Source organism: Podarcis raffonei, chromosome 4 (genome assembly GCF_027172205.1).
Source record: "Podarcis raffonei isolate rPodRaf1 chromosome 4, rPodRaf1.pri, whole genome shotgun sequence".
NCBI classification, from domain to species: domain Eukaryota; kingdom Metazoa; phylum Chordata; class Lepidosauria; order Squamata; family Lacertidae; genus Podarcis; species Podarcis raffonei.
Genome location: NC_070605.1, coordinates 37,743,212 through 37,771,128, shown reverse-complemented (window position 1 = coordinate 37,771,128; position 27,917 = coordinate 37,743,212). Strand labels below are relative to the sequence as shown.

The following is a 27,917-nucleotide window of genomic DNA, read 5'->3' as shown; positions in this document are numbered from 1 at the left end:
TGGGGGTGTGTGTCATTTCTCCTGCTCCGAAGTCTCTTCCCCACTCTTTCCTGAGTACCAGCTTGGCTTGTGGTCTGATCAAAAACACTTGTTCTAGGGCAGGCATAGGCAAAATCAGCCCTCCAGATGTTCTGGGACTACAACTCCCATCATCCCTAACTAACAGGAACAGTGGTCAGGGATGATGAGTTGTAGTCCCAAAACATCTGGAGGGCCAAGTTTGCTAATGCCTCTTCTAGGGTCTGTGCATGCAGATACATTTTCATCTGTGTTTCATTGGAGTTTCTAGTGCTTTTGGGGTGGGACATTACAAGGAAGGAAAAGAGCATCCTTTCAAATTATGACCACATCTGGAATACCACGTGGAGCTGTGTATATTTTTGGCAAATTGGAAACAATATAGTAGATGAGTTATAAAAGACTATAAATGTTTCAAAGGCAAATCTTAAGAAGAGCTAAAGAAACTGGGTAAGTTTAGCCTAGAGTAGAATATTAAAGAGAAAATATTGAGAGGTTGTCAGGGGAAAGATAACAGATCATTTATCTTATCTGCTGAGGTTACAAACAAGATGCAGTGGTTTTCATCTACAAGTAGGAGATGATGGTTACACACTTTGGGGGGGAATTCTAGCTGTTAGAGCGGGTCAGGGCATGCCACGGTTGACATTTAGAAATAGTTGTTTGTGCTTACATAGGCTGAAGATCTAGTCACTGATATCACTTATTCACCACCTAGTTGTTTCTCACCCCTTTTCTATCTGAGTTTAACTAAGTTGTTTAATTATGTTGTTTATCTACTATATATTTTGGAAAGTAGTTTGTCCTTTATGAACTTGGGTGCCTCTTGATGTATTGTCACATAGACGGTTCCCAAGATAGAGCTGTTTTTGTCTACATTTTGAAACCACTGGATACCATTTTGAATCAAAACGGTGGGACAAACCTTTACAAATGGCACCATTTTGATACAACAGTTCCCGAGCTAGAGGGGTAGATTTGGGTCTGTGTTTGGAAACCATTGGATACCCTTTTGAATCAAGATGATGGATCAAATCTTTCCAAAATTCATTGATTTGGGCACCTTTGAAGATACTGTTGCTCAGTTTGGTATGACAGTTACTGAATTGGAGGGTTGGGTTTTGGTTTACATTTGGATATTGTCAGACACAATTTTGAGCATTACCAGAACATGTGCATTAAATTTGCCTTTGGGGCTCAGGCAGCTCCAGAACCTTTCCTGGGTAGTAAGATATTTCATTAACACTGAGTTTCTGGTACAAGCATTGTTTAGGACGTGTCTTAGCACTTTTCCTTTTCTTAGTGGACCAAGATGACTTTTAAAAAATACAACTTGATTAAAGAATAGAATTTACACAAGAACGAAAAGGAAGAACACTACAAAGTTAATAATACATACACTTCAAATATCAACGACATACCACAGACTACTTTGAATAAGAAAAGTGTGCTGGTTTGGAGAGAAATATACGTTCGAATGCACACAGGAGAGGCATCATTGGCCATCTGTCAGGGTCTCACTCTGATGCCAGCCTTGTGCCTCCCTGTTCAGGGTCTGTGTCTCTGAGCTGCCTGTCACTTTAATTAATCACAATACCCCCAATGTAACATCACTCAAAGTCATCATGGGACATTAAAATGTCAACCTTGCTTTTCCAGTTTCTGAATGGTTCCCAGATTTTGACTGTGTGCTCCCTGGGGTCAGAATTTTTCTGTTTCCTTGCTAATGTTACTGCATGTAAAGTACTATGTACATTGAAAAATACAAGTCTGTGAAGCTTCCCTGTGTGTTAATCACTGAAAACTGCAGGCTGTTGAAAAGCTGAGATCAAGGCCAACCTTGTAATTTGCTACTTGCCTAAGACAATTAGCAATTTTTATCAAAGCAAGAAGCTCTCTGGGCTCACTATCTGACCTGTGACATGCATGTGGACATTAGTAAATGGGCTAGTAAAGTATTTTTGCCTGCATTTCTTTTTGTACACCTGGAACATGTTTCATTTTTATTTGAAAGTAAACTGTGCCTCTGCAGGAAGGAATGTGAAATTTAATGTTATGTGTACATTAAATAAATTATGCTAGAAAGAACTTTGTGAAAAGCAGTTTTGCCCTTAGAATAACTTAATGTGTGGTTTAAAATAAATTCCACTTCCTTTTGTAAAACCAGTTGATTTCACTGGATATCATTCAATAAGTATCAACAAGTTGTTTTCCTTTGTCTTACTATGTCTTACAAATCTTCTCTTATATGGTGCTGATTGCCTACAGTGGCTACTTGAGACATTGTTTTGTAACAATAGAACTATCAATTTTTGCTGTTTCTTATGACATAACCTCAACAGTTTTATGAAACAACTGCATTGAATATGGCTATATTTCACCTTTTAAAGTGCAGTAACTTCCCTTACTGAAGATTTTTGAATCTACATAAACAATTTATCAAATTTAATATATGTCTTTATTTAAATACCTTAAAATGTACCCAAGAAGTGGCATTATTATTTAGCAAATGTTTTCTAAAGCACTGTTTAATTGTGGTATGAATGTGGTCTTAAAAATAAGAAAACATGGGACACATGTTGCTTTTTGAATTTTTGAAATTCAGGTCTTCATTTTCCTTTCAAACGAGAGAATTCTTAGGTATATTTTGCTTAGTTTACCCCCTGTTTTATTTCATTGAAAGGCGAAATCTTACAAAGCTGTCCCTCATCTTCAGTCACATGCTTGCAGAAATCAAGGCAATCTTTCCTAATGGTCAGTTCCAGGGTGACAACTTTCGTATCACAAAAGCTGATGCTGCAGAATTCTGGAAGAAATTTTTCGGTGAAAAGTAAGTATAGTCAATTTTGTAAAAGTTTTTTTGTGTTGCATATGATTCCCAAGGATGTCCTGAAGTCTCTCCCCCCCCCCCCCATTTTTAGTATCCTTTTAACATTTATGTATAAGGACAAGTACATAAGAGACACTTGTCACGTAAGGTTTTGACCAGATGTGGCTAAAGTGCCTTGCAAACTATTCATAACAGACTTAATTGCCTGAAGTAGATGTTAACAGACCCCAGACAATACAAAGAAGGTGTGCTGGACAGTTACTTGAGGATGCAATGGGGGAGGAGAAGTGAGACACCCCCTCACCACCACACAGTAGGCATGTTAAGCTTGTACTCAGTGAAATTCACAACACGTCTTTTGCTGCTTGCATTGAAGCCATTGTTTCTAGACCAATTTGCTATATAATTGTATATCTTGAAGCAGATTACAGTAAGGACTCAGAGACTCAAAAAACCCACAATAAAACTCAATATTGATATTCAGGTAATTGATATAAAAGTTCAAAAGGAAAATCAAAAGATATAATAAGATATAAAAAGTTCAAAAGGAAAATTAGATTACGAAAACTAACAATATTGAAACTAACAATATGAAGCTGTACATTCTAGTGGTCAGCAGTTGAGGAAAGCTTGGACAGAAAGGTCCATTTTCAGTAGCTGTATTCAAATGGTAGGAGTGGGTTTGTGATTATTGATAACAGGTTTTATAAGGTAATAAATTTGAGTATTCCACAGTTATCATGATACATGTTATCTAAGTATTACATTTTTTTAATAAGATATTTATTAAGATTTTATAAACAGACAAAAGTTACAAAATAAAGAATAAAATAATAAGAAATAGAAAAAATACAAGAATACAAATGAAAAATACAAAATACATAAAAAGTAAATGATAAGTAAAAAAGCACAATTAAAAATAAATCAATCTTTTCATGTCTTAAGTTTCGTTTACATATTTTCCTGACCTCCTCACGCCTTCCTTTTTTGTATTCCAGTTTACATAGTTAATTCAGCAAATCCTTACCCTCTTTGTTTTGATCTTAATTATATATCTTAACATATTGAACTTCATATTTTCATCTAATTATCAATCCTTTTTTACATATTTTTTTAACTTTGTTACTAAAGCCATCTCATTTCAATCCTACATCATTTTAACATTCATTAATTTTACAGTGTTTCTGCAAATAGTCTTTAAATTTTTTCCAATCTTCTTCCAATCTAAGTATTACATTTCCTGATGCACAAAAATACTGTATTAAAATTCTCAGAAAATATAATACCCCTGAAAAAAACCAGACCATATATAAGGTAACATGTTGACATTGTGCAAGTAAGAAAATGTGCCTTTATTGTACTAGGAAGAGTGATTATGACCTTATTTAGTGCTGAAGGTTGTGTTGAAATTCAGCATGATCTGGAAGACTGAAGCTAATTTCTGTGTAATCCATATATTAACAAACCTGCTCACCTCTGCGAGTTTGATCCCATCTAAACTTTCATTCTGTGAAGTTTACTACAGAGTTCTTACACAGCCACTCCCTGTGAGCTATTTTTGCTTCAAGGTAGGAAATTCCTTTGGCAAGATTGCTTATGGCAGGTCTGTGACTGTAACTATTTGAGTATAGGCTCTTCAAAACCTCACACCCTACAACCTATCTACCTACTTGTCTTTCAGCAAGTTGCATTATTGAAACATCTGGGTATATTAGGAAAGAATACATGTGGTAATCATAGAATCATAGAATCATAGAATCATAGAGTTGGAAGAGACCACAAGGGCCATCGAGTCCAACCCCCTGCCAAGCAGGAAACACCATCAGAGCACTCCTGACATATGGTTGTCAAGCCTCTGCTTAAAGACCTCCAAAGAAGGAGACTCCACCACACTCCTTGGCAGCAAATTCCACTGTCGAACAGCTCTTACTGTCAGGAAGTTCTTCCTAATGTTTAGGTGGAATCTTCTTTCTTGTAGTTTGGATCCATTGCTCCGTGTCCGCTTCTCTGGAGCAGCAGAAAACAACCTTTCTCCCTCCTCTATGTGACATCCTTTTATATATTTGAACATGGCTATCATATCACCCCTTAACCTCCTCTTCTCCAGGCTAAACATGCCCAGCTCCCTTAGCCGTTCCTCATAAGGCATCGTTTCCAGGCCTTTGACCATTTTGGTTGCCCTCCTCTGGACACGTTCCAGTTTGTCAATGTCCTTCTTGAACTGTGGTGCCCAGAACTGGACACAGTACTCCAGGTGAGGTCTGACCAGAGCAGAATACAGTGGCACTATTACTTCCCTTGATCTAGATGCTATACTCCTATTGATGCAGCCCAGAATTGCATTGGCTTTTTTAGCTGCCGCGTCACACTGTTGGCTCATGTCAAGTTTGTGGTCAACCAAGACTCCTAGATCCTTTTCACATGTAGTGCTCTCAAGCCAGGTGTCACCCATCTTGTATTTGTGCCTCTCATTTTTTTTGCCCAAGTGCAATACTTTACATTTCTCCCTGTTAAAATTCATCTTGTTTGTTTTGGCCCAGTTCTCTAATCTGTCAAGGTCGTTTTGAAGTGTGTTCCTGTCCTCTGGGGTGTTAGCCACCCCTCCCAGTTTGGTGTCATCTGCAAATTTGATCAGGATGCCCTTGAGTCCATCATCCAAGTCGTTGATAAAGATGTTGAATAAGACCGGGCCCAAGACAGAACCCTGTGGCACCCCACTAGTCACTCTTCTCCAGGATGAAGAGGAACCATTGATGAGCACCCTTTGGGTTCGGTCAGTCAGCCAGTTACAAATCCACTGAGTGGTAGCATAGTCAAGACCGCATTTTACCAGCTTCTTTACAAGAATATCATGGGGCACCTTGTCAAATGCCTTGCTGAAATCAAGGTAGGCTACATCCACTGCGTTCCCTTCATCTACCAGGCTTGTAATTCTGTCAAATTACAAATCAAATTACAAATCAAAAGGAAAAAAATCTACACTATATATTAGCTGGGAAATTTGCTGAGATGGCACTAAGACTTCAGAAAGCTTATTGCTAAAATTTAGCATTCAGCTACTGTCTGGATATGAATCATGATGGGCAGCATCTTCCTGGTTTGAGCTATTTTTAAATATTATTTAAAGGTGGGGATATTAACTTTGAAGCCAATAGCAATATTTTCCCCTGTAGTCCACATTTTCAGGTGGTCTTAAATAATTGTTATCTATTTATTTAGCATTTTAGTTACTCTGTTGTCAGAGAGACAGTTGAAATGTGAACAAATAACAAGAATAACAAATGGGACATGAAACAATTTTGCAATGTCGGCTGCTCTTGTACAGAGTTTCCTTCAGTCAGCCAGTGCTGTTCACCCAGGATTCTCCATTGCTTTCTCCTTCCATCCAGTTTTCCATCTTCCCTCAATAGCTAGTCATCCTTCAGTGTTCACTGAGTCCTTGGTGCTGTGTTGGGTTCTCCCCTTCCCTGCTTTTAGTTTCTTTTCCTTCTGCAAACCTCGGGGCTTCCCCAAATGTATTGCTGCCCATCGTTTGTGGGTGATGCATTCTGGGATCTGAGCAATAGTACTCATTCCTATAAACTGGAAACCACGGGAATGATAATAATTGTCATCATACAAGTGGAAAATATTTTGAAAAGAATTATGTGAAGATACCAATTTTAAGAAGCCTCCAAAATCTGCGCATTATTTAAAGGGCTGTGAACCAGTATTAAATGTTTTTTCTGGGCAATCAATTTTTTTACAAAAAGGAATTGGCCAGGTATATTTCCAGTATGTTCCAAAGTGTGGCTTGCCATCACCAAAGGCACATATCCATACCTTTGTGTATACAGAGCCATGTGCAATACTGACACAAGTAATTTTGCTGCCTGAAGTAGACCTTGAATGGTGCTCTCCCCTCCCCCCGGTGCCAGCTTAAAATCTTGCTGTGCCGTTCAGACACCAATTCCTGCCATCATCTATCTTCTCTCCTTGCCCCAGCCATGGTGCTGCCAGAAGAAGGTTGCTGGTAACCCTTCACCTGGAGATGTAAGCGAACATGATGTGTAATCATGAACCTACATGGCTCTGATTTTACAGGATGTGATGTTACTTAGAAAATGGTAGCATATTGTGTAACACTTCAATACTGTTTTTGCATTACAGAACCATAGTGCCTTGGAAGGTGTTCCGTCAGTGTCTGCATGAAGTGCATCAGATTAGTTCTGGTTTGGAAGCAATGGCTTTGAAATCTACTATTGATTTAACCTGCAATGACTACATTTCAGTCTTTGAATTTGATATCTTCACCAGATTATTCCAGGTAAAATATTCAGCCTAATATTGAACATCCTCTTCCTATGTTGTCTACAACCAAATATGTTTCTTTAAACCCTACAAAGCATTCACTAATGTTTGAAGTCAGTATGTCATTTTGTTCAGTTAAAAACAAAAATCTTTGCCACATTTTGTTCAGAGAAAATGTCAAGAAAAAAGTCTGATTAAAACTGAATAAAAGCTGAGGTTTGGTTTATCGTGGAAACTTTATTTGTGTGAATTATCTTTGGCTTAACTTTTTAAATAATAAAAAAGTTTGCTTATTATGCTTAGAGCTCCTCTATTACTTTTTTCTCACCTTCACAATAAATACAATGGTGTAAGGAGAGAGTACAGATGAGAAAAGAAAAAATTCTTCCCTTTATGAGGGCAGCTTAAAGACTCAGTCAAACTAAACATCTGGGTATGGGAATATGAGATAGGATCTGTTTATATTCTTGAACTCTATATACCTCCAAATAACAATTGTAATAGTTGACAGGTTTAGTATATTGCCATGCATCACTGCTGTGATAAATTGCATACTTAACACTAGGTAAGATTATAGAAATTGCTTCTGTATTCTTGGGCCCCTGATGTTGGGTACTACAGCTTTCTATTATGTTTTATTGCATTGTTTTATTGCATTGTGAATCATGTTAATATTATTTTTATTAAAGGCAGTATATAAAGAGAGAGAGAGAAATAGTTTTGATTGAAGATCAAAGTTTTGATAGCTGCTTCATGAGGAGCAACAGTTTATATTTAGCTGACAGTAGGCTTTTCTTCACCTGCTATGAACCTAGGCATGTTTCCCCCAGTTAAATTGTATCAAAGTTAATCACGTACATTGAATGAATTATGTTAATAATTCTATAGACTTCAGAAGTATATCTTGCATACATTGTGAGACATTTTGATATGGTGACTGTCTGGAATGCTAAATTTGGACCGAGGATAGCTGAGCAAAAATTCACATCTAGCCATGAAGTTTACTGAGTGGCCTTGACCCAGTCACTTTGTGCTGGTTCAGACATAAAGATCCTGGATTAATAAACCATGATTTATTAAGATGGATACAGTTCTCATGCTTCCGTCCCCTGATGTGCTGGTTACAGTGTTTTTTAAAAATCATGCTTACTTTAAAGCACTTTCCCTTTATTTCCAAAATGATAAACTGTGATTTAAAGTAATCATGGCAGAAACCAGTAACACAGAGAGAAATGCAGGGAGCCCACAGGCATGAAGCTCATTGCCTGCTTTACCAAATCATGGAACAAAATCCTGACTTACAAAAGCATGTTTTAGTAAGCTTGTTACATTCAAGCTGGCCCTCTTTCTCAGCCTAATCTACCCCACATGGTCGCAAGTGTAGTGGGGAAATAGCAGTGTATGCCACCACAATGACTGGAGGAAAGATGGGACAAAAATACAGTATTTTTTTCACTTTGTGTTTAGCCTTGGGGTTCAATATTAAGAAACTGGAACTTCCTAGCTGTAACGCATCCTGGATATATGGCATTTCTGACTTACGATGAAGTTAAAGCACGGTTACAAAAATACAGCACCAAACCAGGAAGGTAATGCATTTTTGCTAATACTTCTTAGAAGAGGGTCATTTGACCTTTGTGTTCAGTAAAACCTTTTGCTCTTTGTGCTATTTTGACCAGTGTTCACTTGGTATATTTTCTGAGATTCCTAGCTACACTGGAAAAACCTGCAATCCTGGTGTTGCTCACCTGACTGAATTTGCATTTTAAAATTATAAAATGCACTTATGTGAACATAGTAAAGTCTAATAAACATAGATCCCTTGTTTTAAGTGCTGAGCCTTTTAAATGTGCTGCTTTCAGATTTTTTTACCTTTCTTTCAGAACTGGGGGGATTATTACCCCTCTTTTTAATTTTAAATGAAAGTTTTCTTAACTTTTAACAGGACCCATGTTTTTCATGTAGAGGGTGGGCTATAGGCACCACATACTGCAGCTTTAGTGGAGAGATGGTTAACCTCTGGCCCTCCAGATGTTGCTGGACCACATCTCCCATCATATTTTTGAGCTAATGGAAATTGAGGGTGAAACAACATGGAGGGCAATGGGTTAGATGGGCCTTTGGCTGATCCAGGAGATCTTTTCGTATGTTGTTAAGTGTGTTTTTGTAACATTGCCTTATAGCTACATTTTCAGATTAAGCTGCACTCGACTAGGACAGTGGGCCATTGGATATGTCACTGGTGATGGAAATATTTTACAGACAATACCTCATAATAAGCCTTTATTTCAAGCTCTGATTGATGGCAGCCGGGAGGGATTGTGAGTATAAATGTTTACTACTTTAAATACAGAATCTTGGTTCTTTGACAGATGGGATGCGCCTAAGCGTGGTATGTACAGTGGTACCTTGGGTTACATACTGTGATGGGATGGTGAGCTGCTTGTGCGTAAAATCCTAGTCCCTCAGAGTTTGGCTAAGTCCACAAACCTCTGTCTGTGACGGAGCTCCTTAAGCATGGCTCCATCAGTCGCTCGTTGAATCGGACAGTGGGCATTTACGGAACTTCTTCCAGCATAAAAGCTCCTTAACGGAAACGCGTCTTCTGGACTCTCGGCGTGACAGTTTCCGGCGAGGAGTGGGTGTCCCTATAGGAGGTCCTGAAACCTCCCCACTGTTCTCGCTTGAAGTGTCTCTGAGCCCTCCCTCCGACTCACTTTCCCTTGGAACTCCACTTCTCCCCCTGCTGGTTCCCTCCTCAGCTGAATGGTCTCTCTCACCCTCCGTGAGCCCTTTCACCTCCTGCGTCTCAGATGGCAGTTCCCTGACATCCACCTCCCCTCCAGGGCCCCCTTCACCCCCTTCCCTCCCCTCCTCTGCGGGAGGCGAGGGAGCAAAACCCCTGAAGGAACCTCCCTCATCTTCCGAAGTTTCGAACACTTCCCTCCACCTGTTGCTGTTTCCGGTTTCCAAGTACTCCTCCTCATCGGAGTCTGTTCCTTCTTCCAACTCCGATTCCCTGAATCCTTCCAGTTCCTCCTCATCGTCGGTGGTGCCAAAGTACTCCCTCCGGAACCTCGCTACTGGCTGAGGTTTCCTGGGGAACCTTTGGTGGAACGTTTCGATCAAGATCTCGTCACGGACCTCCTCTGCCGTCACCCAGGTGTTTTCCGACTCCGGTTCCCCTTCCCACGCGACCAAATACTCCACCTGATTACCCTTCCACCTGGAGTCGATGATTTCCGCCACATGGTTGCTGCTTTCCCTTTCTTCTATGGCTGGCCCCCGTGTGGATACCCCTTCACCTTCCCCCCTATATGGTGACAGTAATGACCTGTGGAATACTGGGTGCAGTTTCATGTGGTTCAGTAACCGGAGTCTGAAAGCCACTGGGTTGACCTGTTGGATGACCTCAAATGGTCCCAATCTTTTGGGTCTCAATTTCTTGCAACCCCCCTTGAACGGCAACCCTTGGGTTGATAGCCAGACCTGACTCCCCACCCTAATGGTTTCACCTTCCCTTCTGCTCTTGTCTGCCTGCCTCTTATATTCTTCTTTGGCCCTTTCTAAGTTGAGTTGGAGTTGACGATGGATCGCTTCCATTTCTTCTACAAAATGTTCAGCGGCCGGGACACTCCATCTCTCCCCTCCTCCCCCTGGAAACGCCCTGGGGTGGCACCCATAATTAGCCAAAAAGGGGCTCATCCCGGTGGACACATTCTCCGCATTATTGTAAGCAAATTCCGCTAGCGCCAACTTTTCGACCCAATCGTTCTCTCTGTCATTGACATAACACCTCAGGTATTGTTGGAGGATACCGTTTGCCCTCTCCGCCTGCCCATTGGTCTCAGGGTGCCTGGCAGTCGAAAAGTTGACCTCTACGTGCAACAAGCTCATAAGTTTCCTCCAGAATCTGGACATGAACTGTTTCCCTCTGTCGGAGACCACCCTCAAGGGGGCGCCATGCAGCCTAAAAATATGTTCTACAAACAATTTCGCTGTCTCTTCCGCCGTGACTGCATGTGAGCAAGCTACAAAGTGACCCATCTTAGTTAACAGGTCTACTACGACTAATATGGCGGTTTTCCCCTGGGATTTAGGCAGATCAGTCATAAAATCTATCGATACCGCCTCCCACGGTCGTTCTGGTGTGGGTAACGGTTCTAATAACCCCGCTGGCGCCCGCCTTTCTCCTTTGGCTCTCTGGCATTGGTCACACCTTCTCACATACTCCCGTACATCCTCCCTCACCTTGGGCCACCAAAACTCCCTGGTCACCAACCACATGGTCTTGTGTTGCCCAAAATGCCCCGCTGTGGGGTTGTCGTGCAGCTGTTTGAGTACTCTCCCCCTCAATTCCCCTTCGGGTATATATAGTGCCCCTTTGTAATACAATGCCCCATTTCTTTCTTCAAAACCTCCGGGGTCTTCTCCCTCTCTCCTTAAACCTCTGAGCTTATCCTGGGCGTATTCATCATTTACCGTTCCCTCTACCAGTTCTCTTTGCCCCACCCAGGCCGCCCCACACACCCAGTGATCCTCTGGGATAATATGTCTCTCTTCAGGCGCTCCCTCCCCCTCCAAATATTCAGGTTTGCGTGAGAGAGCGTCCGCTCTGATGTTTTCTGGACCTGGCACATAGCAGATTTCAAAATGGAATTTGGAGAACTCCTGGGCCCACCTCACTTGTCGTTGGTTGAGCACTCGTGCCGTTCTCCAATACTCCAAATTCTTGTGGTCCGTACACACTTGCACCTTATGCTGTGCGCCAATTAGTAAATGTCTCCATCTCCAGAACGCTTCGTGAATGGCGAGTAGTTCTCGGTCATATACGGTGTAGTTCCTCTCAGATTTGTTCAGCTTACGCGAAAAGAAGGCACACGGTCTCCATTCCGACTTATTGCTCCCTGGCTGAAGCAGCACCGCCCCCACCGCCCGGTCTGAGGCATCAGTTTCCACTCTCATGGGTTTTTGTAAATCCACATGCAGGAGCTGTTCTTCCGAAGCGAATGCCCTTTTCAATTCCTCAAATGCTTGCTCCGCCTCCGCCGTCCAAACGAATTTCTTCTTGCTGCTTAGACAGTCCGTGATGGGAGCCGTTAAGTGGGCAAAGTTCTTGATGAATTTACGGTAAAAGTTCCCAAACCCTAAGAACCTTTGCACATCCTTTTTCGTTTTCGGTGTCTTCCATTCCAGCACCGCCTGGACCTTGTCTGGATCCATGGCTAATCCCTTGTCTGATAAGCGGTACCCCAGGAATTCCACCTCCTTGGTGTGAAACTGACACTTCTCCAATTTCACCCACAGCTGGTTTGCTTGCAGCTGGCTCAGCACTTCCCTGACATCCTTTACATGCTGCTCCTCATTCTCTGAATATATCAGCACGTCATCGAGGAAGGCCACGCAATTCTTGTAGAGCAAAGGTCCCAGGACATGGTTCATGAGCGATTGAAAACAGGCGGAGCCTGATTGCAATCCGAATGGCATAACTAAATATTCAAAAGCCCCCAAAGGGGTGAACATGGTGGTTTTCCATTCATCCCCTTTCCTTATTCGTATCAGGTTGTATGCCCCTCTCAGGTCCAGTTTCGTGAATATCTTTCCCTTCCTCACCCTGGTCAAAATGTCATCAATCCTGGGCATGGGGAAAGTCACTGGTTCGGACACGGCATTTAGCCGCCGGTAGTCCACTACAAGCCTGGGTTTATCCGTGTCTTTTTTGTCCACAAAAAACACTGGGCTCCCCCCCACCGCTCTGGACTCTCTGATGAAGCCCCTCTTCAGGTTTTTATCAATAAACTCCCTTAACTCCTGCATTTCCCTGTCTGACATGGCGTACAGCTTGCCCATGGGGAGCTGGGCCCCAGGGACCAGGTTAATTTGGCAGTCAAAGTCTCTATGCGGTGGTAGTTTATCTGCTTCCCTTTCGCTGAAGACCTTGCTCAGGTCAGCGTATTGTTTGGGCACCTTCCCTTTGTCCGCCACTTCTGTCCCTGCTAGAAAGGCTTTTGCCCCTTCTGGCACCTTTCCTTCTCTGCAGTGTTCCAGGCAATGTGCTGACCCAAAGGAGACCACTCTCTGATGCCAGCCCACTAGCGGGTCATGCAACGCTAGCCAGCTCATTCCCAAAATGACGGGAGCCCCTCCCAGGGTGGCCACATTGAACGCTATCCTTTCGGTGTGCCTGGCCACCCTCATAACCATTGGGACGGTCTGTAGGCTAACTTCTCCTCCCAACAGCTCCCTCCCATCGATCGTGGTCACCTGCAGGGGGTTACTTAAAGGGAGTATCTGTATCTGGTGTTCAGCTGCAAACTCCTTACTCATAAAATTACAGGAGCTGCCTGAGTCCAACAGCGCCTTTGTCTTTAGTAGGTATCCGTTTGCCAGCTCTAGCAACACCTCTATTACTAGGGCTGGTCTTGGAGGTTCCGGAGTGGGCACTTTTACTGCTCCTTGGCCTGGCTGCAGTGCCCTGACGGTGGCAGCCAGGCGTTGGCTTTTACTGGCTCCTGGACTCCCTCCTCCTTCCCCCCAACAGCTCCCGCCATCCCTTGCCATTCCTTTCTTTGCGGGCAGACTCTGGCAAAGTGACCTGGCTGCTGGCAGAGATACCATTTCTTGGCGCTCTTTCCCTCCTTCCTCCTCCCTTCACTGGGGTTTGAAACTGCGCGCGCGCGCGCGCTGTTCCAACTTCCATCGGCTCTCCTGGCGGGAAACTTGGCTCTGGAATGCGGAACTCCCTCCAACGCTCTCCTTTCCCCTCCCGCTTCTCTAAGGCTCTTGCCTCCTGGCGCGCTCCAATGGTCAGCGCTGATTTGGTCAGCTGGGCCATAGACTCCGCCCTGGGTGCCCGGGAAAGTTCGTCTTTCACCGCCGAAGAAAGCCCCTCTTCAAAGAGCATTTGAATGGGTTCCGCCGATAGGTCCCACCCCAATTTATGTATCAACATTGTAAACTCAGTCCAGTACTCACGAACCGATCGGCTACCCTGTTTGCAAGCCATCAATTGTCTGCGCACCAGTCCCTGTTCAATCTCGCTGGAAAACATCAAATCCATGGCGCGAAAACACTTCCTCGTGTCCTTCAGCATTTCACTATTCCCTGCCATCAGGGGTCTAACCCAGTCTCTCGCCCCCCCTTCGAGATGGCCAATCACAAACGCCACTCGCGATGCCTCGTCGGGAAAGTCGTTAAACTGCAGTTCGAGAGCATACTGCATCTCTGTCCTAAAGGCTTGGTAGTTCCTGGGGTCCCCCCCAAACTTCTGCACCAATCCTGGCATCTTTCTTGCTAGTGTAGCGCCTTTTGCCTTTTCTGCATCCTGCGCCCTCCTTTCCTCTAGCCTCGCCGTTTGCAGTGCTAGCTGGACTTCCAACACCCTGTACCTTTCTTCCAGGCTTGGACCCTCTCCAGCTCCTCCTGCTCCCCCGGCTCCGGCTGGGTTGCTCATGATGCCTCTCTGCACAAGCTGCTTTCAGGGACTGTCCGATTGCTGTGATGGGATGGTGAGCTGCTTGTGCGTAAAATCCTAGTCCCTCAGAGTTTGGCTAAGTCCACAAACCTCTGTCTGTGACGGAGCTCCTTAAGCATGGCTCCATCAGTCGCTCGTTGAATCGGACAGTGGGCGTTTACGGAACTTCTTCCAGCATAAAAGCTCCTTAACGGAAACACGTCTTCTGGACTCTCGGCGTGACAGTTTCCGGCGAGGAGTGGGTGTCCCTATAGGAGGTCCTGAAACCTCCCCACTGTTCTCGCTTGAAGTGTCTCTGAGCCCTCCCTCCGACTCACTTTCCCTTGGAACTCCACTTCTCCCCCTGCTGGTTCCCTCCTCAGCTGAATGGTCTCTCTCACCCTCCGTGAGCCCTTTCACCTCCTGCGTCTCAGATGGCAGTTCCCTGACACATACGCTTCAGGTTACAGACTCCGCTAACCCAGAAATAGAACCTCGGGTTAAGAACTTTGCTTCAGGATGAGAACAGAAATCGTGCTCTGGCGGCGCAGCGGCAGCAGGAGGCCCTATTAGCTAAACTGGTGCTTCAGGTTAAGAACAGTTTCAGGTTAAGAACGGACCTCCGGAACGAATTAAGTACTTAACCCGAGGTACCACTGTATTTCAGTCTGACCAATATATCCAATATAAAATTAGATCTTTATTGGAATGAGTGCTCATAATTTTCATGCAGGGAAAGGGAAACAAACACTCTTCTTTAGTGTCCCAAATGTAGGCAAACTAGAGACTATGTTGCTGACTTAACAGTAAAACAAGGAGACGAGAAGAGAAGAGGTGAGGGTGAACTTATATGTGACAATGAAATGAAAAATGGGCTACAATTATCAGCAGATAGTGCATATAGAAAAACAACATAAACATGGATATTGTAATGAATGGCAAGAGGAAATGGAAAAAGTTGTTGGAAGCAAATGCTTAGAGTGGGGTGAGAAAACCTTTGGAATCCTCATCTAAATTTACCATTCATGAATAGCTTGGTGGTAGAATGCTTTCAGGTGTAACTATTGTGATTTGTGTTGTCTAGTGACCTTGTGAACTAGCCCCAGTTTTAGCAAATTCATTCAGAAAGCCATATGTTTGGGTTTTCTTAACTTGTAGCTATATACATGTTAGTGCACATTGTGTGATTAAATCTTAAAAAATTTAGAAGCAATGTAAAATTTTAAACTTTTATTTCTTTGTAATCCAGCTATCTGTACCCAGATGGAAGAAGTTATAATCCTGATCTGACAGGACTGTGTGAACCCACCCCACATGATCACATAAAAGTTACACAGGTATGTTGCATATTATCACTTCATTTATAGCAAAAGCATTAATAAAAAACAATGCAACAGATTTAAATGCCAGATTTTAGTAAGATGTTCATTGACACCCATTAATGGGCACTCACTATTGAGGTGTGGCTGGGGAGTGGGGGCACTTTTGGTGGGAAATATGAGATGGGTTTGCATAGGGGCTCTCTGAAAAAGTTTGGATTTACTGTATAATTAAACTAAATATAATATTATCATTCAATAGTCTCAAAATAACATCCAGATAAAATCATCCTTAACCTCAAAAATATAATTAATTGCTTTACAATCTCTATTCAGTTACCTTCATGAAAAGCAATTAGTGTGTTTGTTGTGAACTGTAGTAGGGAGGGTGTTTAAAACCGTAATGATCTTGGTAGCCTGTGAATTTATTTTTATCAAGCGGCTTGACCCCTCTGGATGCCTCTCTGGTGATAATTACATCTTAGGGCTTGAGTGACCTTTGGTCATATATGGTGAAAGGATAAAAAATGAGGAAGTGTTGGCCAGAAATCCATATCTCTTCTTCTCTGCACCATCCATTGGTAGTTTTGTCATATTGATGAAGGTGGTCTATTCATTCTCTGTAGCTGTTGTGGACTGGCCAATACCCTGGCTGCATTTTGAATGTTTCTGATGCATATGTCATGTTGTTAGACTTGATGTTTTGATAGGCATTACAAAGTATTTTTTCATAGTAAAGATAAATCACTATCACTTAAAATGAAAAAACAATAACAAACAAACCCTCAAATACCCCCCAAGTTGCCTATACATGCTATGTGGAGTATGCTAACAATGCTGTAATTACTGCTTGCATTGTGACATTATTTTTTCTGACATTTAAGGAAGAATTGGCACCTAGAGTACAAATGTTATGAGCACTTAGGAGATAATTATCCTTCTAGCAGTGATGACATGCTGAAGATGATATTGGAAGATTATAATTTCCTTACACATCTTTGATTGGTATTTCACCTACTATAAAAATGCTGTCATGCAGTTCTAGTTCCCAACAGGGGAAATGGATACAACTTTCTAGCTGGAACATGAACTTTCACTTGCCATGGCAAATTAGGAGGAATTAACAAAAAGATAATTCCTTTGCTGCTTTCAGGTATCATTTCCAGGTCTTCTGGGTATCTCCCCAACCCCATTTGTTTTTAAGTTATGCCAGTTTTGAAATAGTTTTCTATCATAATGTTAACCAGTAACTGTAGCCAGTAACTGTGAGTTATTTTCTGTCACATGAATGTCTTCAAAAATAGGTGATCTCAAACACTGTTTTGCTTAAAAACCTCAAACTGTGTTAGAAGCAAGCTTGTAAACATACCATCCCACAGAGCCACTTAACTGCAATAGTCTTGTTTTCAGGAACAATATGAATTGTACTGTGAAATGGGTTCCACATTCCAGCTTTGTAAAATTTGTGCAGAAAATGACAAAGATGTGAAGATTGAGCCTTGTGGGCATCTGATGTGCACATCTTGCCTTACAGCATGGCAGGTAGGTTGTCTTTCATGTATTCATTCACCATATGTATATATTTAGGTAGGTTTATTTTCCGACTTGTTGTGGTCCTCTTTTCACTGTTCATTTTGCTGGTTTATCAGCAGTATCGGCTTCAGGAATATGCTTTGAAATATTGCTACTTTGCTTCCATTTTGTCAGGCCAGTCCTATAATAGGCAAAGTGAAAGGGTCACCTCAAGTGGCAGATGCTGAGGTACAGAGTGGCAGCTATTTCCCTTTGTTGGAGGACAGACCTGTGTATGCTACATGGACTGTCATAGCCACTTCAAACTACTATGCTGACTCAGGTGCTGTGGACAATGCTATCGTGTTACCAGCATTGAAATAAGCTTTAGTTGCCGGTCCAGTTATGTTCTTTATATGGAATGGGGTGGAGGGCATCTGGCCCTGCACTTTGACACACTTTGTCATATATGAAAATAAATGCAGGGCTCTATTCAAAGCTAGATCAATAAGCTATTGAGAATCACAAGTAACAGCATTATTAGGTGTGAGCTTGTCAAGGAAGATGTTTAAAAATTATTGGATGGAGAAGATAAGTGGCGGTGTATGGGTGGAGAAGAGAGAGACTTCTCAAATGGTCAGCACTCCTAAGAACTTGTATGATAAATAACTCACCCAGCAATAAAACACCAGCCTGAGGAGGAAGCTAAGATGAATCATCTCTATTTCTCCTACCCCTCTTCCTTTGCTTACCAAATCTGGAGAACCCTTACTGTAGGGATGGGGAACCGCTGGCCTCCAGGCCAGTCATAGTCCACAAAGGGATCCAATTTTGACCTGCAAGTCTATTTTTCCCAAATCATGCCCACACTAACGGATCAGTTGACATCACTGATGGACAGGATTTATAATTCCGCCACGGCTTTTTGCTGTATACCCAGCAGAGAACATGATCATGGGTACAAGGCAACAGGATGTAACCTCTGCTCGTCAGCTGATGGACAGTGATTAAATCCTGCTCAAAATGGCTATTTGAAACAACTCACTTCAAATTAACTTTTTCGGCTTCTCAAAATGAGAAAACTTAACCAGGAGTGAATGTTTATGTGAAAGTACAGTACGTTCTGCTTGTTTCTAGTAGTGAAAACAAATTTGCTATGCTCAGTCGTGCTCAGAGGCTATATGCTAGAATATTGTGCCAGGCTCTTGTTGGTAGATCTTGGGGTTCTTGGAAAAAGCAAAATTAATCTGACAAGCCTGAACTCTGCCTACTTGTACCTAAATTGTACCTAAGCATTTAAAATAGAAACCATTCAAAGAAAGTTAAACACACTTAAATCTGATGGAAGCTACCAGCGAGTCCAGTCCTATTACTTCTAGCAGACTCTCAGGAAGTAAACGCTCTCAGATTGCACCCAGTGTGATCTTTGTGTGTATAAATTTTAGGTTCTGTTTTTACATGCTTTTGTTTGTCTGCTGGAATCTAAAGAACTATTAAGGATGCTAAGAAGGCTGTAGAAATGGTGGCAATTGAATTAAAAATATCCCTTTCCTCCTTTCACCAATGGGGATTGCACTCTCTGTTGGGTCTTTAGGTGTAGCAGCTGTAAAAACAAGTGCAGAGGCAAATTGCAGGTGTTAACTTTCCATTGGAGTGCTGTTCCCCCTTCTACGCCTCAGGGGGGATGAAGAATATGGCCCAAACCAAACACACAGATCGTGTATTTCCAGCTAAAGTGTAACCCTTAATAAGTGAATTCTAATGAGAAAGAGAGCATTGGGCTTTTCTTGCATTAGCAGCCACATTTCCTATTTAATCAAACTTCATTGCAAATTTAACTTCTGTATAATTAATGAGTTGATGAAAGGAACATACTGTAGCAATGTCAGTTGATACTTGCTAGTGGTTAGTGTTTAATTGCTGTCATAATGGCTCATTAGACATGCCTAAGGAGAAATTGCCAGTCCCCTTTTCCCATAGTGAAACATCTGCGTTATTAAATAAAATAAGCTACTCCATGTCTTCAGTTATTCTGGGTATTCTGTACTGAATGTCAGCTTTCTCAGTACTTTTTAATGGAGAGAAAACTAGGATAAATAAACATTGAAATAAAAATTAAAATTTATAAGATAAGAAAAAGGAACTTATCTTGGGGTTTTTTAAAAATAGTTTCTTTCTCATACTCATGCACTGCCCTAATATTTCTGTATGCTTATAACATTGAATTGAATTTATATGTGTGCGTAGCTAATCACTCATTTGTATAGAATCATTGCTTATTTTAAAGCCCAAAGTGGGTATCTACAAATACATTGTCAAGGTTGCTAGTAACAGTCATCTCTTTTAATGTGACTACCTCCTGCACAAAGTGAGACCAAGTTCAGAGTTTATTTTTTTGCATTTTGCTTCAGAAGCATTCCCTATGCCTCTAAAGCTTTGAGCAATTTCAGACACAGGACAGCACTCCTGTTCTGATTTTGAGGATAAGGCAGAGTCAGAATTTGGTAAGTTATCAAGGCCTGACAAAATGTGGAGACTCCTTTCCAGTAGGCAGTGTGGAAAGTCACTTGTATACTGTCTTATTTAAGCAAGTCTGACTGAATAGATATAATTTACATTCATATTGGTGTGAGGATGCATGTGATATAGAAATAAATAAACAAGAGAGAAAGAGAGAAGTTTCAAAAGCACTTGATAAAGCATAGAGCCTCTGGTTAAAAAGCAAAAAATATTTCTTCTTTCCCCCTCAAATAGTACCTCTATACTGTAAAGTGATATTCTCTGCCTGCCTGCCTTTCTTTTGCTCCATTCTTTAAAACATGTATTTTTTCTCCGGTTGTTTATGTTTGTGTTGCATTCACTTATAAATGTAAAAAACAACCATGCACAATTAAAAACTTACTTCTTTAGGGAGAAAAACAGATTGGGTAATTTATGTTTATTCCTCTTAACAATTTTGGTAACATAATACCAATGATGTTCATGTGAAAAGTAAACAAATATGACCTTTTGAAAGCTATTAGATAATATGTCCCTAATTGCTTAGAAATGTTTGTGGAAATTCATTGGTATGAAAGCTTTTGACCTAATTTTTGGAATTCTACCAAATGAAAGAGGTTCCCATTAGTGTAGCTATTCACAATACTGCAACATGTTAGTGAGAACTGCAAGTCCAGATGTATATCTGAACGTTCATGAAGAGGCAAGCCTGGAAGACAAAATAAAACAGAACTATATTTGAATAACAGACATTCATTTGGGTTTTCTTTTGCAGTAATTTTAATTAACAATTAAAATTCTTTCCACTGATTTCCCTTTTCTTGAGGAATGTTCTATACATACAAATAAAAATAGTGCTCAGTAATTAAGGACTTTGCTTTTCACCCATATAGGAGTCTGATGGTCAGGGGTGTCCTTTCTGTCGCTGTGAAATCAAAGGAACTGAACCCATAATTGTGGACCCCTTTGATCCCCGAGATGAGAACACAAGGTGCTGCAGCATTATGGATAGTTTTGGTATACCCATGCTCGAATTGGATGACGACGACGACAGAGAAGAATCTTTAATGATGAATCGATTAGCTTCTGTGCGGAAGGTATATATATATATATTTCCAGATATATCATGTGCTTTAAAATATAGCTCTGGAGGCTGACATGGGAGTGTCAAGGCTGTTTTTAAGCACTTTGCAAAAGTGCTGCTTAAAACAGCTGACTGTTCTTCTTTAAGTGAATGGGCAGGCAGCAGCCAGGTGTGTGAAAAGAGGAGTCTCTGCTGCCATTACTACTTACTGATGAGCAGGGATTAAATTCTGCTGCCTTGGCTATTTGATCCTGTTCCCTTCAGACAGGATACACAGCCAACGTAGAATTAAACCCAGTGAGGTCAGTAGATGGGCAGAAGGGAGACGTTTGGGGAAAATGGCCTAGCAGGCCAAATTGGAACCCCTAGCAGGCCAAGATTGGCCAATGGGATGGAGTTTCCCCACCCATCTCCTAATTTAATAAAATGAATCCTGTTTACCTTCTAAAGCACAATTTGCACAATTGCAGACAGAAATACCTAATTTCATACTCAGAACATTTAACAGAAATCATGATCTCCCTTCCCACTTGCTGCAGTCTCAGAGCAATCTGGGAATTCCATGGTGCTGTGCATCATGCCGAGTCAGTATCCAGATTGCTTTGCATTGTGAAACATTTATACCATCTGGTTTGCTACTCTTTTGCCAGAACCAGAGCAATTGCCTTGAGCATATTTAGTAGCTGCTTTGTAATGTCTGAAGAGAAAGTAATGAGTTTCAGATATGTTTTTCTGTTTCATGCAAAAAATGCAAATTTGTAATGTCTGAGGAATAAATCACAAAACCAAAGTGACAATCTTTCTCGCAGGAAAACTCTAATGGGAATAGCTGATACGTTAAACTTGTATCAACCCAACCAACATACCATGTGCAAATGCTCTCAAAGCACGAGTTGTCATACAATATTAAAGTCTAGCTACTGTAATTGGTCTGGATTCAGAATGCTAAAGCTGATGATTATTCAGTTATGCCTTTTTTCTATGCCTCCGTTCCATGTAGTCTAATTTGGGCTCAAGCCTGCAAATTCTTAAATGTCTATTCATTGTGTACAAACACTAAATAACAAAGTGTGGACATGTTATTTCAATTGCAAAAGTTTTAAGACTGAAACTGTAAAGTATTTCATGTTTTAGAGACTTTATTTACTTATAAGAAAGTGGTAGAGATGGGCAAACACTCAGCTGCTCAGCTGAACTTGCAGTTTGACTACTTGTTTTCAAGTTGAAAGTTTGAAAAACCATGATGGGCTTTACAAGGGCTTGACTTATAAGCAGCCTGATTTCCTATGCTCTGCCCCACCCTCCCAACTGTCGTATTGAAATAATGCTTACCTTAATGGAAAGGGGCTTTGCTCAGCAGCAAAGCTTCCTAGATCATGTGCCACCATATCATGAGACATTGTGCATCTCATTACAAATGTTGTATAAAGCAAGCTGGCCACCAAGAAGAGGCCCTCTTGGGTTTCATCTGACCTATCATCCTTCCCTTCTCCTCCTGGCACCTCCTTCCTGAAGGTAAGACCCCTCCCCCAAGGGCAATAGCTCAAACTCAAAAAGTAGTCAGTCAGTTTGAGCAGAGGGGCCATGTGGAATACTCACCTCATCCACAGAAGTAGGTTTTAAAGCTGATAAGCTACTACAGTGGTACCTCCGGTTGCAAATGGGATCCGTTCTGGAGGTCACGGCCGCATCCCGAGGAATTCGCAACCGGAGGACCGCTTCTGTGAATGCGTGCGGCGCGTAGAGTGCTTCTGTGCACGCGCTCGGGGCGAAACCGGAAAAATACTTCCGAGTTTGCCACATTCGCATCCCGAAGATTACATATCCAGAGGGATACGTAAGCGGAGGTACGACTGTACTATTGATGTGATAAAAAAGGTAAAGGACCCCTGGATGGTTAAGTCCAATCAAAGGCATCTATGAGGTATGACACTCACCTCGCTTTCAGGCTGAGGAAGCCAGCATTTGTCCACGGACAGCTTTCTGGGTCATGTGGCCTGCATGACTAAACCGCTTCTGGTGCAACGGAACACCGTGACAGAAGCCAGAGCATACAGAAATGCCGTTTACCTTCCCGACGCAGTGGTACCTATTCCTCTGCTTGCCCTGGTGTGCTTTCGAACTGCTAGGTTGGCAGGAGCTGGGACAGAGCAATGGGAGCTCACCCTTCACATGGATTTGAATTGCTGACCTTCTGATCGGCAAGCCCAAAAGGCTCAGTGGTTTAGACCACAGTGGCACCCATGATAATGGAAACAATTTAAATGCATTAATACTAGTTAGGCAATAATGGCTCAGGAACACAACTGAAGAGCTAAAAAGCTCAGCAAAATTACAAATAATCACTTATTGTGAAGGATAGCATGCACACTGCAATATCTCCAGCAATAAATATTTTCCAAAAACAACACAGGTTAAAAAGAAGTATTCAAAATGACATCAGTGTCAGATAATGTGTGTGAATTAAATGTTTAGGCTTCTGTCTATCACTGTGGAATATATAAAATATATGTATATTGTATATATGTATATATATGGAATACATGTATATGTATATATATGGAATATATGTATATTGCAGTGAATGCACATTGTTGGTATGTGAAATACCAAGGATTTGATCTTCAAGCAACTTTGCAGGTGTTCCAAACGTAGTAACATTTCTTGGGTATAGCCCTACTTGCAGAAACCAAGTACTGCTCTAATAAGTTTCATTTCTAATTAACTTAAAACTTCAATGGGATTATGTATCTAAGAATTCCAAGATATTCAAGTGTGTTCAGTTTTAGCTAAAGTGTCTTTCTTGTAGGCTTTATTAGTACATCAACATTTAAAAAATGTAATATAAAAGATCAAAGAAATTTGTGTTAAATTATTGCCGTGCATTAAATTAACTGTATTTTGAAAATATTGCTGGAGTTTGGAATAGAACTCGACTACAGAGGCACCAGATGTCGTCACTTGAAGCAATATGCTACCCTAAAAATCCCCAACTGAGCAATCTTAAATAATCTTAAAATTAAAATCCTCAGCACTAGAAAGTTCATTCCCCTGAACTCAGTGGGATGTTTAGTGTGAGAGTTGCCACCTCCAGCAAGTGTATTTGTTAAGCCCTGGTGTAGGGTATATTTATGCTCCCATATGGAACCAATTTGTAATTATATTTATTTGTCTTTATTTCTCTTTCTTTGAGCAAATATCTTTATCTTCCTCATAATATGAATCTATTTAATACTTATTCTTCAAAATAAATTGTGAGCATCATAGCAATACTGCCAGTGTAATTGTTGATAGGTGCATAAGCCATAAGAATTTGAAAGTGTATATGAAAGTATCCCAATAAACAAAACCAAAACCGTTTTATAACCCTTATGAATACTTTGTTGCAGTGTACTGAAAGACAGAATTCCCCAGTGACATCTCCAGGATCTTCTCCACTTGCACAAAGAAGAAAGCCACTTCCTGAACCCCTCCAAGGACCTCATCTTAGCCTCCCACCAGTGCCTCCTCGACTAGATCTAATTCAAAAGGGAGTTGCTCGATCCCCTTGTGCCAGCCCTACTAGTTCACCAAAGGTAGTCTTATTTACTCATACCATTTATGGTTTTGACACCCTCACCCAAGAAATTAGATGAGATCCGTAAGTGTTTACATATGTGATGCCTGCTGGTACATGGGTAGGCTTCTCAGGTTGCCCTTGCTACTTTCACCATTCTTGCAAACTACTGCTTTAGGAGCAGGCTGCAGTGCACCACAAGAGATTCAAGCCAGCAATGAAACTGTTGTGTCAACACACAAATCCTTTCTCTGTCTTGATCACTGTCTGTCTAGCTATCTATAGAGAGAGAGAGAACATCTATTGTATTTTTCACAAGTGACTACATTAACTAAATAATAAACATAACAATTCTAATCAAATACAAATAACTCATATACCCATAAAGAACAGTGTTACTCTTGTTGAATCAGTAATAATTGCTTCTACAGCTTCCCAGTCATTTGGTGCTGGCTGCTGCTGTTGCATGACAATGTTCTATCTGGCTGAAGACTGGTTTACCTCTCCCTCTTTTTCTTTCACACTTAGATTCTCATCCCCACTGCTTTCCCTTTGCTTTCTCCACTGCTGCTCCTCTTCATCTTTGATCTTCTCTCCTTTTCTTCCATCACTCAACTGACTTGTCATCTGTCACTCCATACCTCTTCCTTCCCCCATCCAATATTCATTTGCCTTTGCAGGAGCAGGCAGTACAGTGTGAGTTCCTATCCTCTGTGCATGCACTTGGTAAGGATGTAAGAAAAAGGGAAATAAATTTAAAAAAACAGTTGTAGTTTAATATGGTTTATTCTGGACTGTTCAAACCCCCTCCCCACAAAAAAACACATATTGTTCTCCCACTTTGTAGACCCGCATACCCTGCATCCAGAGTTGTGTTAAAAGTAATTTTTACGGTCAACCTGGGGGCCCTTACAGAGCTATAGTAAAGATCCCCAGTGACTTAGTAAAAATACCACAAAGCATACATTAAGTTGGGCATTAGAATCTAAGCTATATGTTTGACATAGGCATCCCTATGACATTTAAAAAAACATGTTTCTATTGTAATATCCCCCATCCCATGTCATACCAATTTAACGCAGTAGAAATACTGGTGTCAAATTTTACTTGTATCTCACCTTTCAATGAATACTTAAGTATACCAATAGAGTACACTATTTATTATTCCACTTTGCAAAACTAAATAGCACGTGAAAAACAGTGGCCGTGTTCACACATAACACAAAGTCATAAAGCTTGGCTTGATCATTTGTGCACAAGCTACATACTGGTGCACACAGTGCAAGCATTCCCACTTTTGGCCTCTTTCCAAAGCCATGGAGAAGCCAACTTAGTGTTACATCTGAATTTGACCTCATGGTTTGCTTTGCCCTAACAAACCACAACCTTGGGTGCAACACTAAGCTAGCCTGTTTCATGATTTGTTTACCCCCGTGAAGGAAGGGAGAATTGTGTACCAGTGTATAGTTTGGCTTAATAAAAGATGGTTCTTGGCTCTGCATTACATGCAAATGCAGCCTTTGAAAAATTGATTATCTGACTTACATTTAAATTGTACAATGTTTTCAAATTTATCTTCATTTCCATATGCATAGAGTGGTATCAAGTGAAAATGTTTCATTAGCAGAAGCATTTCCATTTGCACAACAGATTTTCACCTCCCTCTCCTCATCCTGCACATACCCTGCACCTTCTCCAATTCCATTCCAGATAGTTGGAGGGTTCACCAGAACAGATTTAGAGGGTTTGGTGGGAGAGGAGGGGGAGATGAAGTTCTACTGTGCAGCTGGAAGCTTTTGCTCTACTTCGATGAATACCATCCATAATTTGTACTTGTCATATGTTGTTGAAATTAAGGTGAGAAACTGTAAACCCAGTTACAGTTACAGTACTTACAGTTACATAAAGGGAAAAGCTGTACTCTCAGCAAATTGTAAATTCTCTTTAAGAGGGAAAGCATTCAGAAAAATATGCTTTCTTTAGGGCAGAAAGAATAGTCAACAAAATAGTACAGTCATGCACAAGCATTCTTCCTAAAGCAAGATCACTTGGGTTGTAATTGGTACACCAAATATAATTAGATTTTTAATTGAATGTTGAAGGCATGCTTTGAAAACTGTATTAGTGAGTCTGTGTGCCTGTCTGTATGTGTGTGGATGACCAGTGATAACTTACAATTTACTTTTTATCAGCATTTTGCCTTCAACTTGGTAGTTCTATTTGCAAATTAAATTTCATTCTAGTTGCATAATGCTTAGACAACTGAAGTACATAAAATGTTTATTCATTGCTATCATAATTTTAATTAACTGTCATTTAAACTGGCAGTGAAGGGTCAGTGTTGCTGGTTTTTAGCCATGAGTACAGACATTAGTTTAAGATGATGAACATGATGGTTTATTCTGGGAATTGAGTATATTGCTGATTTTCTGTAATGAATACTTTACAACTCACATTACCTATTTTATAGTATTTTTATTTTAAAAATTTTCAACTGGTTATACTCTGATCATTATTACTTAGCAAAAGTTTGGTGCTGCGTGAACATGCAAAGAATATTCTATTCTCTTGCCAATAAATGTCATAGATGCAGAATATCGCTTCCCACTTATATGGGAAAGAAAATAAATCTTTTAAATTTCAACTTCCTGTCAAGAATTATTATTACAATCTCACTTGGAATAATTGGGATTGGGCTGTGTGGGAAATGAAAAACATTGCAGGTAGAGAATAGTTTTCCCAGCGCTTTAAAGCCTTGCTTAGTTTTTTTCTGAAGATAATTCTGTGGATAAAGCAAACCTGTTTGTAATGCATGCAGTTATAGATATATTGCTTTCTGTTGCGTCTCCCTAGTCTTCTCCATGCATGATGAGGAAGCAAGACAAGCCTCTTCCTGCACCACCACCGCCTGTACGAGATCCTCCCCCACCTCCGCCAGAAAGACCCCCGCCCATTCCACCAGATAATAGGTTAAGCAGACACTTGCATCATCCTGATAGTGTGCCTTCCAGAGACCAGCCTATGCCGCTCGAAGCCTGGTGCCCCAGAGAGGTGTGTGGAACAAATAATATCGCAGGATGTCGAATAGTAGGAGGCGATGGTTCTCCCAAACCTGGACTCACAGCAAGCTCAAATATTAATGGTCGGCACTGTCGAATGGGTTCTGATCCAGTATTTCTGCGAAAACACAGACGCCATGATTTGCCTTCAGAAAGTGCCAAGGTGAGAGATCCATGGTGCATGAAGCTTAATTTTATTTCACACTCTGGCACTGTGGCCCACAAGCTCAAGGGCCATTTTATTGTTCTTTTCTTACCATTTGACAGCTATATAATTGAAATCCTGTTGACAATCAA

At 41.2% G+C, this 27,917-nt stretch overlaps 1 protein-coding gene across 5 annotated transcripts in view; it reads left to right on the top strand.

Annotated features, from left to right (window-relative positions):
- Positions 1 to 27,917, top strand: part of CBLB (Cbl proto-oncogene B) — a 62,928-nt gene that overhangs the window by 19,647 nt on the left and 15,364 nt on the right. For all 5 annotated transcript variants that reach the window (XM_053386250.1, XM_053386248.1, XM_053386253.1 and 2 more), the window contains 9 exons: positions 2,702 to 2,848; positions 6,998 to 7,154; positions 8,606 to 8,727; positions 9,322 to 9,459; positions 15,841 to 15,928; positions 17,321 to 17,452; positions 20,815 to 21,018; positions 24,395 to 24,580; positions 27,415 to 27,783. In XM_053386250.1, coding sequence (XP_053242225.1) covers positions 2,702 to 2,848; positions 6,998 to 7,154; positions 8,606 to 8,727; positions 9,322 to 9,459; positions 15,841 to 15,928; positions 17,321 to 17,452; positions 20,815 to 21,018; positions 24,395 to 24,580; positions 27,415 to 27,783 — 1,543 coding nt within the window. The remainder of the gene's footprint in view (positions 1 to 2,701; positions 2,849 to 6,997; positions 7,155 to 8,605; positions 8,728 to 9,321; positions 9,460 to 15,840; positions 15,929 to 17,320; positions 17,453 to 20,814; positions 21,019 to 24,394; positions 24,581 to 27,414; positions 27,784 to 27,917) is intronic.